At 36.8% G+C, this 17,566-nt stretch overlaps 1 protein-coding gene across 1 annotated transcript; it reads left to right on the forward strand.

Annotated features, from left to right (window-relative positions):
- Positions 1-3,361: 3,361 nt before the first annotated feature.
- LOC308677226 (olfactory receptor 5G9-like) lies at positions 3,362-4,275 on the forward strand (the record flags this gene model as incomplete). The annotated part of the gene is given in 2 exon segments (XM_081343442.1): positions 3,362-3,718; positions 3,721-4,275. Coding segments are annotated over 2 exon segments (912 nt in total).
- Between the last annotated feature and the right edge of the window lie 13,291 nt (positions 4,276-17,566).

Raw genomic sequence — 17,566 nt, forward strand, 5'->3', positions numbered from 1 at the left:
ATCTAACTGAGAATTGATTGGAGAAATATTTCAAATAGAACAGTAGTTTTAGAGTAATTTTTCTAATGGGTTCTAGGGGGGAAATCATTAAAATGTGAAAATATAAAGGGATGAAACTCACTCATATTTCAATCTTGATATATTTTGTTTCAAAGGTACAAATATGGCTGCATCTTCTTTTAAATGATGTAGTCTTTATAAGAATACAGGATCTTTTTTCTTTTTTTTTTGAGTTCTTTTTTTAAGTTAAAAGATGAAGTCATTTCTACTACAAGTCTTGTACTTATATCTCTTCATTCTATCTAATTTCTTTTGGGAATGCATTTGCAATCCAAGCCAATTGAGAATTTCTTCTCCACAAAGTAGCATAAGTACTTTATAAGTATTATGAATTAAATTATAATAATATATTTGCCATATATTAATATGTATATTTTTGAATACGAATTTATTAAATATATATAGTCAGACATTCAGAATAGAATAGAATGGAACGGAACGAAACGGAATGAAACGGAACAGAACAGAATAATAATAATAATAATAATAATAATAATAATAATAATAATAATAATAATAATAATAATAATAATAATAATAATAATAAGTTGGAAGAGATCTTGGAGGTCATCTAGTCCAACCCCCTGCTATACCCTATACCATTTCAGGCAAATGGCTGTCCAGTCTTTTCTTAAAAATTTCCAGTGTTGGAACATTCACCACTTCTGGAGGCAGGTTGTTCCACTGATTAATTGTTCTAACTGTCAGGAAGTTTCTCCTTAGTTCTGGGTTGCTTCTCTCCTTGACTAGTTTCCATCCGTTGCTTCTTGTCCTGCTTTCAGGTGCTTTGGAGAATACCTTGACTCCCTCCTCTTCCTTGTGGCAGCCCCTGAGATATTGGAACACTGCTATCATGTCACCCCACACCCTTCTCTTTGTTAAACTACACATACCCAATTCCAGCAACCGTTCCCTATATGTTTGAGCCTCCAGTCCCCCAATCATCTTTGTTGCTCTTCTGTGTACCCTTTCTAGAGTCTCAACATCTTTTTTACATTGTGGTGACCAAAACTGGATGCAGTATTCCAGGTGTGGCCTTACCAAGGCATTGTAAAGTGGTATTAGTACTTCACATGATCTTGATTCTATCCCTCTGTTAATGCAGCCTAGCACTGTCTTGGCTTTTTTGGCAGCTGCAGCTGCTGGCTCATATTGAAGTGATTGTCTACTAGGACTCCAAGATTCCTCTCACAGTTACTACTATTGAGCAAGATACCACCTATACTGTACCTGTGCGTTTGTTTTTTCTTATGTAAATGTGGAACCTTATTTTTCATCATTAAATTTTTATATTGTATGATTACTTCATTTGAGTGTGTCTAGGGATATTTAAAAATCAGGAACCTTTAGCTTTGGGTTCATTATGCAAAACATAGATTAGATTCTGCCTGGGATTTTTTTCCAATTTTTTTTTTAATTCCATTTAATTCCATTTAATTCCATTTATTTTTTTTTAATTCCATTTAATTCCATTTAATTCCCCGAAGACTCAGGGCGGCTTACAAGCTTAGCAGTAGCCTTCATTCTATGTATATGCCTGCTTATTAGGGCTTTCACACACACCCCAAGCGGCATTATTACAAAGTCAGCTTAATTGCCCCCAACAATCTGGGTCCTCATTTTACCTACCTCGGAAGGATGGAAGGCTGAGTCAACCTTGAGCCTGGTGGGATGCGAACCTGCACTAATTGCAGGCAGCTGGTGTTACTTAAGGAGGCATTAGCCCACTGCTCCACCAAGGCTCATTATATTGCCAATCAATATAATGATCACTATCTATGATAAGGAATAGGTGTTTAGGAATTAAATAGATGTTCTTTAAGGCATTGTGTTTTTTTATTATTTTTGTTTTGTTTTATTTTCCCATTTTTTAAAATAGTGCTTCCTGTCAAGTTTTTTTCTTTCTTTTTCATCCTTTCTTTAAAATATGAAGAACTTATGTGCTTTTCATTGTTCAGTCATAGCACTTAAACATATATATTGCTTCACAGTGCTTTACAGCCTAATCTCTAAATAGTTTACAGAGTCAACATATTGACCCCAACATTCTGGGTCCTCATTTTACGGACCTCAGAAGGATGAAAGGATGAATAAACCTTGAGCTGGTGAGACTCTCGAATGGCCAAACTGCTGGCAGCCCACAATCAGCAGAAGTAGCCTGCAGTACTGCATTCTAACAACTGTTCCACCACGGCTCGTAAGGAGAAGCTCATAGGAGAAATGAGTATAACTATAAACTGTGTTAATTGTTAGCAAGGAATTTTCATGTGGGAATATTGTCCCTTCTGAGATACCATTTTTTTAGACTGTGGAATGTATGATACCTTTGTATAGAATGGATAATAATATGTCAAGGATAAATCAGCCAATATGCTGTTTTGGAAAAGAACACTGGACTTGATTTTGTTCACTTAACATAAATATAAATATATGGACTTAGAGTTGGGGATATTATTCAGTCCCTACCTTAATGTTTATTTTGAAAGGTAAGGTAAGTGCAATCCTTCTGGTCACTTTCTGTAAGAACATTCAAGTAAATTCTTCTGCCTTGAAAAATATTCCTGATTATTGCTTGAACAGTGAGCAATTCTAAACCTAAGCACATTTCCATTTTATTGATGGCTACAATTGATTAATAGGAAAATGCTAATGATTCAGAAAATATGTACCTCTCAAATATTAATGGAATGCCAATGTATGTCTCTTTTTAAAATAAAAATGTTCTATATTCATATAGCAACTTTTATATTGATTCATTGGATGAGACTAGTACAGGATCCCAAAACTTTACAGAACTTTCTGTGGCATGTTCCAATTCAGCTGATCAACTGAACTTTGGACACTTTGGAAATAATTCTAAGCAATGATAGCTAAAGTAACACTCAGAGAATTTATTCCTTTTTTAATTTTAGGAACCTCAATGAGCTTTATGAAAATTCCAAGTTTTCCAAGAATGCAGCTTGATAACTGCCTCAGGAATAGACTACACTAAGTAGACTCTTCATTTTCCTGCTTGACTTAGAGCTTAAGGTCAACATGTTCTCAAATTTTCTTAGTTTTAACTTTGCATCTTAAGACATCTGCCTACAAATTACTCATGATTGTGTGTGTGTGTGCATGTGTGTGTGTGTGTGTGTGTGTGCATGTAAAAGGAAGTCAAACTTTTAATCAAAACCTTAATTCAATGCAATGAGAATTGAAAGTAGAAATGTTTAATATCATCTAAACTGAGCTATACTTTGCCTTATATCTTTATATATATTTGTATATATTTATTTGTTTTATAGATGAGTAAACAAAAATGGAGAATCAAACTGATTCATTCGTCTTCCTTTTCCTTGGACTTTCCCATGATCCTCAACTACAGATTTTCCTTTTCTTGATCTTTTCAATAATTTTTCTAATTACACTGTCAGGAAACATCACAATAATTTTGATCATAAGAATGGATCCTTCTCTCTCTGCACCCATGTATTATTTCCTCACCCATTTGTCCTTTGTTGATATCTGTTACTCTTCAGACATTGTCCCTGAGATGTTAATGAACTTTCTTATGAAACAAAAGTCAATTTCCTTCACCGGTTGTGTTATCCAAATGTTTTTCAGTTTTCTACTAAGTGTTACAGATGTTTTTCTACTTTCAGCAATGGCATATACATTGCTGTTTGTCACCCACTTCATTACATAATGATCATGAATAAAGCAATATGTACTTACCTGGTTACAGGAGCGTGGATAATGGGTTTATCAGCTGCAACCATAAATACAGTTCCCATATTTGGCTTACAGTTTTGTGGCCTTCGAGAAATTAATCACTTCAGATGTGAACTTCCATCACTATTGAAAGTATCTTGTTCTGATACTTTTCTTAATAATAGGATTCTTTTATTTTCTGTATTAATTTTTGGACTTGGTTCCTTCTTACCAACTTTGATCTCCTACATTCACATCATCATCAACATCATGAAGATCCATTCTGCAGAGGGCAGAAGAAAAACTTTCTCCACCTGCAGCTCTCATCTCACTGTGCTGGGTTTGCTATACATGACAGGAATGTCTCAGTACATGAAACCTAGCAGTGTATCTTCCATTACACTGGATGAGCTTTTCTCTATTCAATACAGCATTTTGACCCCCATGCTGAACCCAATTATCTATAGTCTGAAAAATGAGGAAGTGAAGAAGGCACTTAGAAGAATATTTACAAAAAAGTAAATGCTAAATGATCCTTAAAGTGTATAGTTCAGAAAGTGAATTTCTCTTTCTCTGGCTCTTTTTCTGCTTCATTCTTCTCCTGAACAAGCAACGCTGAAATTTCCTCTCTTTCATTGGGGACTCTATCATATTGAAAAATGTTGTCCTTTCTTAATTTATATGTGTTAGTATATTGTACTTTATTTAACTTGTATATATAATACAATACAAATTATTAAAATAATAGCAAAATTCAGTTTTTAACCACAGTAATTAATAACTCAAAATGACTAGGATATAATAACTCGGATTGAAACAAATACTCATCTTGCTGTTATGAACAAAATTTGTTATGACATTTACTATACAAAGGGTGCCTAGGCAATCAGTTTTTGAGAATATAGACCTTGAATATAGACCTTGAATGACTTTAAATTAAACTTTGATATTGAGAAGTTATGTTCCTCAACAGTTACTGAGAATTGATAAAAATCAATACAGTATGAGAGCTGTAGAAGTATTCAGAAATGTGTCTAGTGTGTTATTGCTGTGAAAATATTGTACTGCTTGAACAGAAGTCAGGACAGCTTTTAGAGAACAAATTAAAGCTTAGAGTTCCTCATGCATTAGTGTATCATCAACATCACATTCCTTGTGAAGTTCCTGTCAATTTCAATTGTAAATGTTTACATATCTGCAGTAATTCACATTCATTCCAATTCTAAATATTCCATGTGATCTATAATACTGAAAAAGCTATAATATAAATATAAATATAATATAATATAACCCTCTGTCCGAGGACCAGCATGACAGCAATCAGTCCGCACAAACAAAGCCCTATCCGCAAGATGCAGGCAGCAGACAAAACCATGCACCTTCTGGTCTGCGGAAAAACCTCTTTCCACAGAACCGGTCCCTGATGCCCAAAAGGTTGGGGACCTCTGTCATAAACCTTTATTTTAAGGATAGTGCTGTTGTATCTAATATAGACAAAGTTATTTTGAAATTTGTTTTTAGATCACAGAAGAGATTTGTAGTCAAAATAAATTTTCTTCCTGCTATTTCTGCTGCTTTCTATTGTGAGAATTTGGTGTCAATGAGAAAAGAGTCTGCAATTTCTTTGGTAATATGATCTTTTTAAACTTTTTTCTTTTTCTTCAAAAATATGTTTCATAGTTCAAAACATATTTTTGATAAATTTGTTTAAATGATCTCTAACTTTTATTGCCCCTTCATGGATTACTGCCTTGTCATGGCGAAGGGGCTTGCATAATTCAATGAAGCTATAAGCTATACCGTGCAGGGCCAAGACAGAAAGGTCATAGCAGAGAGTTCTGACAAAACGTGATCCACTGGAGAAGGAAATGGCAACCCACTTCAGTATCTTTGCCACGAAATCCCTATGGACAGTTCCAAAAGGCAAAAGGATATGACGCTGGAAGATGAGCCCCTCAGGTCAGAAGGCGTCCAATATGCTACTGGGGAAGAGCAGAGGGCTAGTACTAGTAGCGCCAGAAAGAATGAAGTGACTGGGCCAAAGCCAAAAGGACGTTCAGCTGTGGATGTGTCTGGTGGTGAAAGGAAAGTCCGATGCTGTAAAGATTTTTTCTCCATAGGAACCTGGAATGTAAGATCCATGAATCAAGGAAAGCTGGACGTAGTCAAACAAGAGATGACAAGACTGAACATTGACATCTTAGGCATCAGCGAGCTAAAATGGAGAGGAATGGGTGAATTTAATTCAGATGACCATCAGGTATACTACTGCAGGAAAGAATGCCTCAGAAGAAATGGAGTAGACTTCATAGTCAATAAAAGAGTAGGAAAAGCAATACTGGGATACAATCCTCAAAATGACAGAATGATCTCAGTTCGAATCCAAGGCAAACCATTCAATATCACAGTAGTCCAAGTCTATGCCCCAACCACCAGTGCTGAAGAGGATGAAATTGACCAGTTCTATGAAGCCCTACAGCACCTTATAAAACTAACAGCAAAAAATGATGTCCTTATCATCATGGGGGATTGGAATGCTAAAGTAGGAAGCCAAAAGATAAGCAGAATAACAGGCAAGTTTGGCCTTGGAGTACAAAATGAAGCAGGGCACAGGCTGATAGAATTTTGTCAAGAGAATATGATGGTGATAGCAAACACTCTTTTCCAACAACCCAAGAGATGGCTCTACACATGGACATCACCAGACGGTCAAAACAGAAATCAGATTGACTATGTGCTCTGCAGCCAAAGATGGAGAAGCTCTATACAGTCAGTAAAAACAAGACCAGGAGCTGATTGTGGCTCAGACCACGAGCTTCTCCTTGCAAAGTTTAGGCTTAAACTGAAAAAAGTAGGGAAAAGCACTAGGCCAGTCAGGTATGAATTAAATCATATCCCTGTTGAATATACAGTAGAGGTGACAAATAGATTTAAGGAATTAGATCTGATAGACAGAGTGCCTGAAGAACTATGGACAGAGGTTCGCAACATTGTACAAGAGGTAGCAACTAAAACCATCCCAAAGAAAAAGAAATGCAAGAAAGCAAAATGGCTGTCTGAGGAAGCTTTGTAAATAGCTGAGGAAAGGAGGGAAGCAAAAGGCAAGGGAGAAAAAGAAATATATGCCCAATTGAATGCAGAATTCCAGAGAATAGCTAGAAGACATAAGAATGCTTTCTTAAATGAACAGTGCAAAGAAATAGAAGAAAACAATAGAATAGGGAGGACCAGAGATCTTTTCAAGAAAATTGGAGAAATGAAGGGAACGTTTAATGCAAAAATGGGCATGATAAAGGACCAAAATGGCAGGGACCTAACAGAGGCAGAAGAGATTAAGAAGAGGTGGCAAAATTACACAGAAGAACTATACAAGAATGAGCTTAACGTCCCTGATAATCACAATGAGGTGGTCACTGACCTCGAGCCAGACATCCTAGAATGTGAAGTGAAGTGGGCCTTAGAAAAGCTGATCAACAACAAAGCTAGTGGAGGTGACAGTATTCCAGCTGAGCTATTCAAAATCTTAAAAGACAATGCAGTAAAAGTGCTACACTCAATTTGCCAGCAAATTTGGAAAACTCAACAATGGCCACAGGATTGGAAAAGATCAGTTTACATTCCAATTCCAAAGAAAGGCAGTGCCAAAGAATGTTCAAATTATCGCACCATTGCACTCATTTCTCATGCTAGTAAAGTCATGCTTAAAATCCTACAAGCTAGACTTCAGCAGTATGTGGATCGAGAACTACCAGAAGTGCAGGCAGGATTTCGAAGAGGCAGAGGAACTAGAGATCAAATTGCCAACATACGCTGGATCATGGAGAAAGCTAGAGAGTTCCAGAAAAACATCTACTTCTGCTTCATTGACTATGCTAAAGCCTTTGATTGTGTGGATCATAACAAAGTGTGGCAAGTTCTTAAAGAGATGGGCATACCAGACCATCTTATTTGTCTCTTGAGAAACCTATATGCGGGCCAAGAAGCAACAGTGAGAACTGGACACGGAACCACTGATTGGTTCAAAATTGGGAAAGGAGTCCGGCAAGGCTGTATACTGTCGCCTTGCCTATTTAATTTATATGCAGAGCACATCATGAGAAAGGCAGGGCTAGATGAATCAAAAGTTGGAATTAAGATTGCCGGAAGAAACATCAACAACCTAAGATATGCAGATGACACCACTCTAATGGCAGAAAGTGAAGAGGAACTAAAGAGCCTCTTGTTGCGAGTGAAGGAGAGTGCAAAAGTTGGGTTGAAACTTAACATTAAGAAAACCAAGATCATGGCATCTGGCCCTCTCAATTCCTGGCAAATAGTTGGGGAAGAAATGGAGGTAGTGACAGATTTTATTTTCCTGGGCTCCAAGATCACTGCAGACGGGGACTGTAGCCAAGAAATTAAAAGACGATTGCTCCTGGGGAGGAAAGCCATGGCAAATCTAGACAGCACACTAAAAAGCAGAAACATCACCCTGTCAACAAAAGTGCATATAGTCAAGGCTATGGTCTTCCCAGTTGCAATGTATGGCAGTGAAAGCTGGACCATAAGAAAGGCTGAGCGCCAAAGAATTGAGGCCTTTGAACTATGGTGCTGGAGAAGACTCCTGCGAGTCCCTTGGACTGCAAGGCGATCAAACCGGTCAGTCCTAGAGGAGATCAACCCTGACTGTTCTTTAGAAGGCCAGATCCTGAAGCTAAAACTCAAATACTTTGGCCATCTAATTAGAAGGAAGGACTCACTGGAGAAGAGCCTAATGCTGGGAAAGATTGAGGGCAATAGAAGAAGGGGACAACAGAGAATGAGGTGGCTGGATGGAGTCACTGAAGCAGTAGGCGTGAGCTTAAATGGACTCCAGAAGATGGTAGAGGACAGGAAGGCCTGGAGGAACATTGTCCATAGGGTCGCGATGGGTCGGACACGACTTCGCAACTAACAACAACATGCATAAAGTTTATATTTTAATTTTATCCGACTCCTAAATTAGAAATGGACTTTGAAGAAATAGGAAGAAAGAATATTGATGCTTTTGAAATGTGATTTTGGAAAAATATTCTGAATATATTATGGATTGCCAGGAAAATGAATTTATATGTCATCAAGAAATCAACCCAGGTTCGTCATTCCAGGTACAAATATATTAGGTTCAAATACATCAGGCACATTACGTAAAAGCTAGCTGTGTGAGCAAGTCTCTAAAACTGGGAAAGGTAGAAGGAAATGGAAAAGGATAATCAGCAGCAAGGTGGATGGACTCAGTTATGGTGATGATGCATCATTAATGGAAGACATGAAATACCATTATGGGGAAAATCTATGAGGGTACTCCCAAAGGTGCTTTTTCAAAAAGCAACTGTACTTCTTTATTTTTCCTTGAAGACATTTCACTTCTCATCTAAGAAGCTTCTTCAGTTCTAACTGAATGGTGGAGAATGGAAGGATTTATATTCCTTGCCATCATCTGGTTGTTAGCACTCTCTCTGAGAGTCGTTGAGGCACTGTACATCCAGAATAGTGGAAATTGATGTGGAACTTTCTTGGAACTGCTGAAAGAGCTATGTTGTAAACAGGAGATAGGTGGTGTCATATTCGTCCACCTCTGTTAAGAGAGGGCTGTTCAGTTTTAATGTAGATGGCCTCTTTGACCCCTCTTTCAAGTTTTTTTTAAAGTGTTTTTTCTAATTGGTGATTTTAAATGGTTTTTAATGGCAGCCCCATATGCAGTACATTGCAGTAGACAAGCATTGAGATGATTACATCATGAATGTCTGTTTGAACCATTGAAATGAAACAGCTGTCATACTTGATGGAGATGAGTGAAGACCCCCTTGATCACATCTGCCCCCTGCTCTTGGAGAAGGAACTGTGAGACTAAAAGAATCCACCAACTGTGAACCATTCTTGTCGATCAGAAGGTCGGCAGTTTGGCGGGTTGAATCCCGAGTGCCGCGTAACAGAGTGAGCGCCTGTTACTCGTCCCAGCTTCCGCCAACCTAGCAGTTCGAAAGCACGTAAAAATGCAAGTAGAAAAATAGGGACCACTCCGGTGGGAAGGTAACAGCGTTCCGTGCGCCTTTGTCGTCTAGTCATGCCAGCCACATGACCACGGAGACGTCCTCGGACAAGCGCTGGCTCTTCGGCTTTGAAACGAGATGAGCACCGGCCCCTAGAGTCGGAAACGACTAGCACGCATGTGCGGGGGAACCTTTACTTTTACCTTTAATAAAAGTATAACAACTAGTTTGCAGAGACCTCTCCCTAGCAGCTTATTTGCTATGCAGCTGGGAACAAAGTGACTTCAGGATAAGTAGTATCATTCATGTTAATCCATAATCATTCTGGGTTGTGTAACATGATTTGTTCCTCCCTTTATACTGCACCCCCAACTGACACAATTCTCATTTGTACAAACCTTTATACTCTGGTCAAACCACAGGGCTGAATAATTCTATCAGCATATATGCAGCATTCATAAAATGGCTAAATTAACTTCTTTGACCAGGGATAAGACAATATTTATATTTATTTGTGACTGGAAACCTTCATTGATTTTTTTGCATAAAACAGAAAATAATTAACCTATGAGTTATGGTCTTGATGATTAGATAGAACAGATTGTAGTGAGAAGAGAGTTATATAATAACCATAGTAAGTAAGAGATAAGCTTATAACCGAACTTATAACTTTTCTATTTTTCTTTCACTGTTCCCCTTTCTTTCACTTTTAGTTTTCTCTTTGATTTCTTTTTCTTTTCTTCTTACTTCATGTTAGTTTATATTAGATTTTATTTTCCTTTGTAAAAAAAATGGTAATATGTGCAGGTATGCAGCACTTTATATTCCAAATAGGGTTTAAGGAAGATTGCTTCAAACAGAGAGGACCTTGAACTATTCAAACATGCTTTTAAATTCCACATGGCATTAATACTTCATTTCCATTTAATAAAATTATGTTTATCTAGACTTATGTAATCCTTATGCTTATGCATTCCTTTCATAAGGACTTCACATTTTTAAGTAGATTATTTTTATTGTAAGTATTTTAACTGTCAATTGTTTTAAATAAGGGAAAACAAAGAAAAGATAAACAGAAACTTTGTGGCAATTTAAATTGCTTTTATCTTAAATTGGAACAGGTTGCTCAATGAGTGTCAACTCTACAATGAGCATAACTGCAGCCATTTTTTCTTCCCATTCTAGGTTGCCACATAGAATGGAGGGAGGGGGTTGCCCAGGTCTTCATTAGTCAAAATAATCTTCTGTCTTATGGGAACCAAGGTCATCTACTGCTCCCCAGACTAGGGACTGGTACTGCATAAAAAGCTTGCCAAATAAGTATATTGGGAAATATAGCTGCTTGCATAGTTATGTGGATAGGATATTTAACTTTGTCATTGGGCAATTGTTACTTGTATTTTCATACTCAGCTTCACTTTTGATCTTGCTGATACTTTGTAACTAATAAACATGTTCTTCGAGGAATTTTCAAGCCTCGGAGTTCTGCTTTATTCATCTCTGTCTGTCAGAACCATGACATTTGAGTTTCTACTGCTCTGAAATGACCGAGGAAGGCATCGGCTGACTCCTTCTTTAATGTCTTGCTCTGAGAAAACATCTACACATATAGATGCAGAATATGGCTTTGCTGCAACAGAACTACTTCTTACAAGGTAACTGCTATTCTTTTCTTTGTGTGTGCATGGGTGTTTGTGATTAAAGGAAAGAAAGCAATTTTGTGACATAATAATAACAATAACAATAATAATAATAAAGTTGGAAGTGACCTTGGAGGTCATCTAGTCCAACCCCCTGCTCAAACAGGAAACCCTATACCATTTTGGACAAATGGTGGCCATTGGTAAAGAGAGAGAGAGATAAAGCAATAGGTATAAATATACATATTATAGATAGAAATATAGACACAGATACAAACACAGATATGTATTTCTATCTTTCTATCTGAGCATGATTAGCTGATATGTATATGATTAAAGAATGGACTTTATATGTATATGTTTGTGTGTGTATATTTTTCAAATCAAATATGCATAATCAAAATTCAGTGTAAAAATTAGGGTCAGTTTACTGGGAAAAAAAGTTATTCTTAAGCAAAAAAGATAACCATGATGTGAGGCTGAAACTAGTTCCATCAGAAATAGGATGAAAAACCCCAAATTATAAAAACTAAAAAAAAAAAATGAAAAGGAACAAAAAAATGAAGAAAAAAAGGAGTAAAAACAATTTTAGTACTGTTGTGAAATCAAACTCCAAAATAGATGTCTCTATATAGTCTCCAGAAGGTCAGCAGGAGAATATGATTTCCCTGTCAATAAAGGTAGAGTAGGATACATACTGAATACATGAACAGCAAATTAATAGGTTGTCAGAAGGAAAGAATCTCCTCATTGCCATAGTGGAAAGAAGGATGGTCCAGCATTTTCATACCACTTACCTCAACTTCCTAAAATGCTACTACTTTTAATATGGCATATACAGTAGACTTTTGTAATAATATGCATTAACACTGTCCTTAGAAACAGCTTCCCCTGCAGAATGTATAACTCAAGTTCATGTGGATAAATTTATATATGTAATTTCATGAACAGTAACCTTTTATTTATACATGGTAAATGCATAGAATCCCCCACTTCATTAATGCACAGAGATATAAGCCAAATGGTTGCAGAGAAGATACATGTTACCAAAATTTATGAACGAAAAACTATAAAGAAAAATTAAACACATAATTAAATGAGTCCCTTGGGAGAAGGGCGGTATAAAAATTTAATAAAACCTAAACCTAAACCTAAATGAAAAAGGCAGAAATTATATTTTCCCATTAATGAAACAAATAAAAAGGGGAAAAAAACAGATCATCATTCATTCCCAAGAATTTTTAAGCATTAATCTGAAGATGCTAAATTTAAATATATGTATACGATTTAATGGAAATTGTGACTCAATGATTTCTTTTTAATTTTCTTTTCCAGATCCTATGTTTCCTGAATCCTCTGAGCTGGAAAATCTCACTATAATGACAGACTTTATCTTGATGGGGCTCTCCAATGATCCAGACATAGAAATTTATTTTATTTTCTTGTTCTTTCTCATTTTTTTACTCACTATCTTGGGGAATACAATAATTATACTGGTGATCAAATCTGAGCTTTACATTCAGACCCCCATGTTCTTCTTTCTCAGCCATTTAGCTTTTGTTGACATCTGCTATTCCTCAGTCACTATTCCCAAGATCCTGGCAAATTTTATTACAATGCAGAAAACCATTTCCTGGGAAGGATGCATTGCACAGATTGCATTCTTTTTCCAAATTGCTTGTACAGAAGTCTTCATCCTCTCAGCAATGGGTTATGACCGATATGTGGCTATATGTCACCCCTTGCATTATAGTAGATACTTGACAAAAGAGAAATGCAATAAAATGGTGGTTGGATCTTGGCTGATGGGTTTCTTTCATTCTATGGTGAATGTAGTACCTTTGCAAAATCTTCATTTTTGTGGCAACAAAATAATCAGACACTATACTTGTGAGCTCCCTTCCCTCTTGGCTTTATCTTGTACAAACACATTCATGAATTACATTGTTCTTCTAATATCTGTGTTGGTTTTTGGTGTTAGTCCATTTCTTATAACCCTTGTCTCTTATATTTACATTATTTTAACTATCCTGAAAATTAAATCAGTAGAAGGCAGGAAGAAAGCTTTTTCCACGTGCAGCTCCCATCTCATTGTTGTGTGCTTATTTTTCACTACAGCTTTTGTTCGCTATATGAAGCCAAGTTCAGAATCACTTATAGAACTGGACAAAGTAATCTCTGTTCAATATAGAATTTTAACTCCATTGTTAAACCCAATGATATATAGTCTGAAAAACAAAGAGATCAGATCTGGTGCAAAGAAATTATTTAGAAAATGTAGGTCCATTCTTTAATCATAAAATGATACTCAGAAATCTTGATTTAATATCCCCACAACTTCAATAGTGTGAGAGAGAAAAGAATAACATAGCAAGGATGAGTGTTACTTCCTCAAAATCCTCAATATTTTGGAGTTATCCTGTGATAGGAGTATATGAATAATTCTAATTGAGCACTGCTGTAGAAGTGTGGGGTAATTCAAGTGAAAAAAAAAGTAAACTTGCTCCAATATTCACCTGAGTATTTTTTTTTTAAAGAATCAGGATGAAAGTATCCACCGATATATATTTCTTAATTGTTTTTTCGCACAATATGACACCCCCTTGCTCTATCTTACTCTGAAGCATGTAACATAAACATATTTTATCCATTTTAAAGATCTTTTATAAAGACTACATAAGAACTGAGCTGCAAAATTAAAGGATGCAATATATTCTATCCCATTAACAATAGCACATTTATCTCAGATGCTAGGATTTATCATTTCATATCAGAATTTATGATACTACATTATATTTAAAAATGGCTATCAGTTTTATACTTCCTTAAGGCCATTAGTGACAACAGTCTTAGCAACTATAGTGCATATATTAATTTTAATTTAATTTTATTAAATTTATATACCGCCCTTTCCCGGTTTAAAGGGCGGTTTAAAGGGTATTTAAAATCAAACAGTACAAAATGGCATGGGTCCAGAATACCTTGGGGAGCACCTGCAGCCGGCGTCAACTTCCCTCCGCCCAGTACGCTCCCACAGAGAGGGCCTCCTCAGGGTGCCACCGGTCAAAGAATGCCGACTGGTGGCCCCCAGGGGGAGAGCGTTCTCTGTGGGTGCACCGGATTTATGGAACCATCTTCCGGTTGAGCTCCGGATGGCGCCCGATCTCTGCTCCTTCCGGCGCGATCTTAAAACCTATCTCTTTAAACAAGCTGGCCTGGCCTGATGGGACGGGGTGGGATTTTTATAAATGACCTCAATTTTAAATTTGTATTAATTTATGGGCATTGTTTAATCATGTTTTAATAATTTTAATTTTTGTATCAAATTTTTATGTATTGCCCTGTTCACCGCCCTGAGTCTCTTGAGAGAAGGGCGGTATACAAATTAAATTAATAAATAAATAAATAAAATACAAAAGTTAGAAAAGATTAAATTATCCCTTAACTAAAAACCTCAGTTAAAAATTCTCAACCTGGGCCGGAGAGCTCAAAGAGCCAGGTCTTCAGGTCCCGGCGGAATGAACGAAGGTCAGGGGCAGTCCTAAGCTCTACGGGCAGCTGGTTCCAGAAGGCAGGCGCACCCACAGAGAAGGCCCTCCCCCTGGGTGTTATCCGCCGGCAATCTTTTACCGGCGGCACCCTGAGAAGACCCTCCCTGTGTGAGCGCACTGGACGAAGGGAACTTGATGCTGGCAGCAGGTGTTCCCTCAAATATCCTGGACCCAAGCCATTCAGGGCTTTATACGTCATCACCAGCATATATGAATCATGCATTTATTTTTACTGTTCATTGTTTCATTCATATTATTGTCTTAATAGAATTTCTAGTCAAAATCCATGTAGTTTGATTCCCATGAATAGACTTCCAGACAGAAATATTAGCTAGCCACTTCTAAACTTACTACAAATTTTGAACTTACTACAAATACTGTAAAGGCATATTCATTGTTATTTTATTCATAAAATAAAGAATTATTGAACAACTTGCCATGTTGTAATAAATATTGTTTGCTTTCAAAAACATTAATCTAAAAGAATTTGCCTTGCAATACTTAAGAAAGTCTAAGTAATGTTTATAATGCACTAGCTTCAATGAAAGCAGCATGTTCTTCTTCATCTGGGAATCAGCATCTGATATCAGGATACAAGCAATAGAGTAGGAAGTTACAGATGTACGAAAAATTTAAATCTGCATGATGTCTTGCTTCGTTCATTGACAGTTAAAGTGTGGGAGCTTCTTCATTGGCTTAGCTCAGGGGTAGGCAACCTTGGCTCTTTTATGACTCCTGGACTTCAACTCCCAGAATTCCTGAGTCAGCCATGCAGGGTCAGGAATTTTGGGAGTTGATGTCTACGAGTCATAAAAGAGCCAAGGTTGCCTACCCCTGGGTTAGCTCAGTTTAGGGGACAAAGTTGTTTAGAGGTTTTGAAGCTTTTGTTCTGTTAGTTTTATTAGGTTATTTTTTTTTAAAAAAAAAGGATTATAGGTTTATAGTGAAATTGGAGGAGGTGATGTGTGCATTGTAGTGAATAAATTAATGCTTACTTTTAAACAATTAAAGGAAATATATTCATAATTTATAGCATCATCCTTTTCTTAATACTTGTGATAACAAAACATTCTACATATCTCTTGGAGATAACTCAACCAAATCTTGCATGAATTACCTTCAACTCTTGATGGTGCTTGAGTAGTAGTAGTAGTAGTAGTAGTAGTAGTAGTAGTAGTAGTAGTAGTAATAATAATAATAATAATAATAATAATAATAATAATAATAATAATAATAATAATAATAGTTCCTTTTAGTTCATACCCTGTCAGCAATAACATCTGGTTTGTTTTTTTTCCTGCTCTCAGAATTAGAGAAAAGACTTCCTGTGGGTTGTTTTTCAGGTGAAAAGAAATAAATAATCAAGTTCTTTGGCCAATTCCTCTTCTACTAAAATCAGTGGTGATCTTCTTCTTTTTTTATTCTTTTTAGCTTCCAAATTACTCCAAAGTAGCTATTTTTTCCTGCTGTTTTCTTATTGCCAGAAGGTACAAAAGGGACAGCAGGAAATACCTGTGGGGAGAAAGGGAAAAAGCATCCATTTCCCTTTAAAGCAGCAGATAAGTACAGAGTAGAAATTAAAGCCCTTTATTCATTTTACCCAGCTTATTAAAATAACTATTTATACTTGACTTCTTAATAGGAATTCAGTTAAACACAAAATATTTTTTTCTGAGAAAGTAAAACATGATCAGGACTTCATACAAACAGGTTCAGTGTAGTCCCAAAACTATACCACCAGTCTGATTTATTTTTTGTCTACCAAAAGAGGTGTAAGCATAACATAGATGTGTGAATTATAATATGTTACCTATCTCAAATTCATAAGGGATGTGGTGGCTCAGTGGGTTAGGATGCTGAGTTTGTCAATCAGAAGGTCAGCAGTTTGGCGGGTCGATTCCCAAGTGCCGCATAACAGAGTGAGCGCCTGTTACTCGTCCCAGCTTCTGCCAACCTAGCAGTTCAAAAGCACGTAAAAAATGCAAGTAGAAAAATAGGGACCACTACGGTGGGAATGTAACAGCATTCCGTGTGCCTTTGGCATCTAGTCATGCCAGCCACATGACCAGGGAGACATTCTCGGACAAGGGCTGGCTCTTTGGCTTTGAAATGGAGATGAGCACCAGTCCCTAGAGTTGGAAACGACTAGCATGCATGTGCAGGGGAACCTTTACCTTTACCTTTATCTCAAATTCATGGATTTGCAAATCTTTTGAAAATGAAGACATTTCAAGATTAAAACATCCAATGGGCTGTTTTGGCAGTCTAGTGCTTAGCTGAACTATAGGCAAAATAACCTCTTTCTAAATTTGCAATACTGTCAAGTGGTACACTAATATAAGTAAATAACATTGTTTAACATAATACATTTTGTATACATAATGATTTAATCATTTAAATGTGAAATGAGCCTGTGGGCTGTGGTCTACTATTGGGCCATGGCCTCTTAGTCACCAGTTCATGCACATGTGTGCTCACACTCACCCCCTACTTGCACAAGCACTACCACCATTGTGTGGGTACTAGTGGCCCCGTTTGTGTCACACAGATACTAACAGCCCTGTTTGTGACATGCGGTGCTAGCAGCCCCTTTTGTGTCATGCAGGCACTA

This window comes from Vipera berus, assembly GCF_964194415.1.
Source record: "Vipera berus genome assembly, chromosome: Z".
Lineage (NCBI taxonomy): Eukaryota > Metazoa > Chordata > Lepidosauria > Squamata > Viperidae > Vipera > Vipera berus.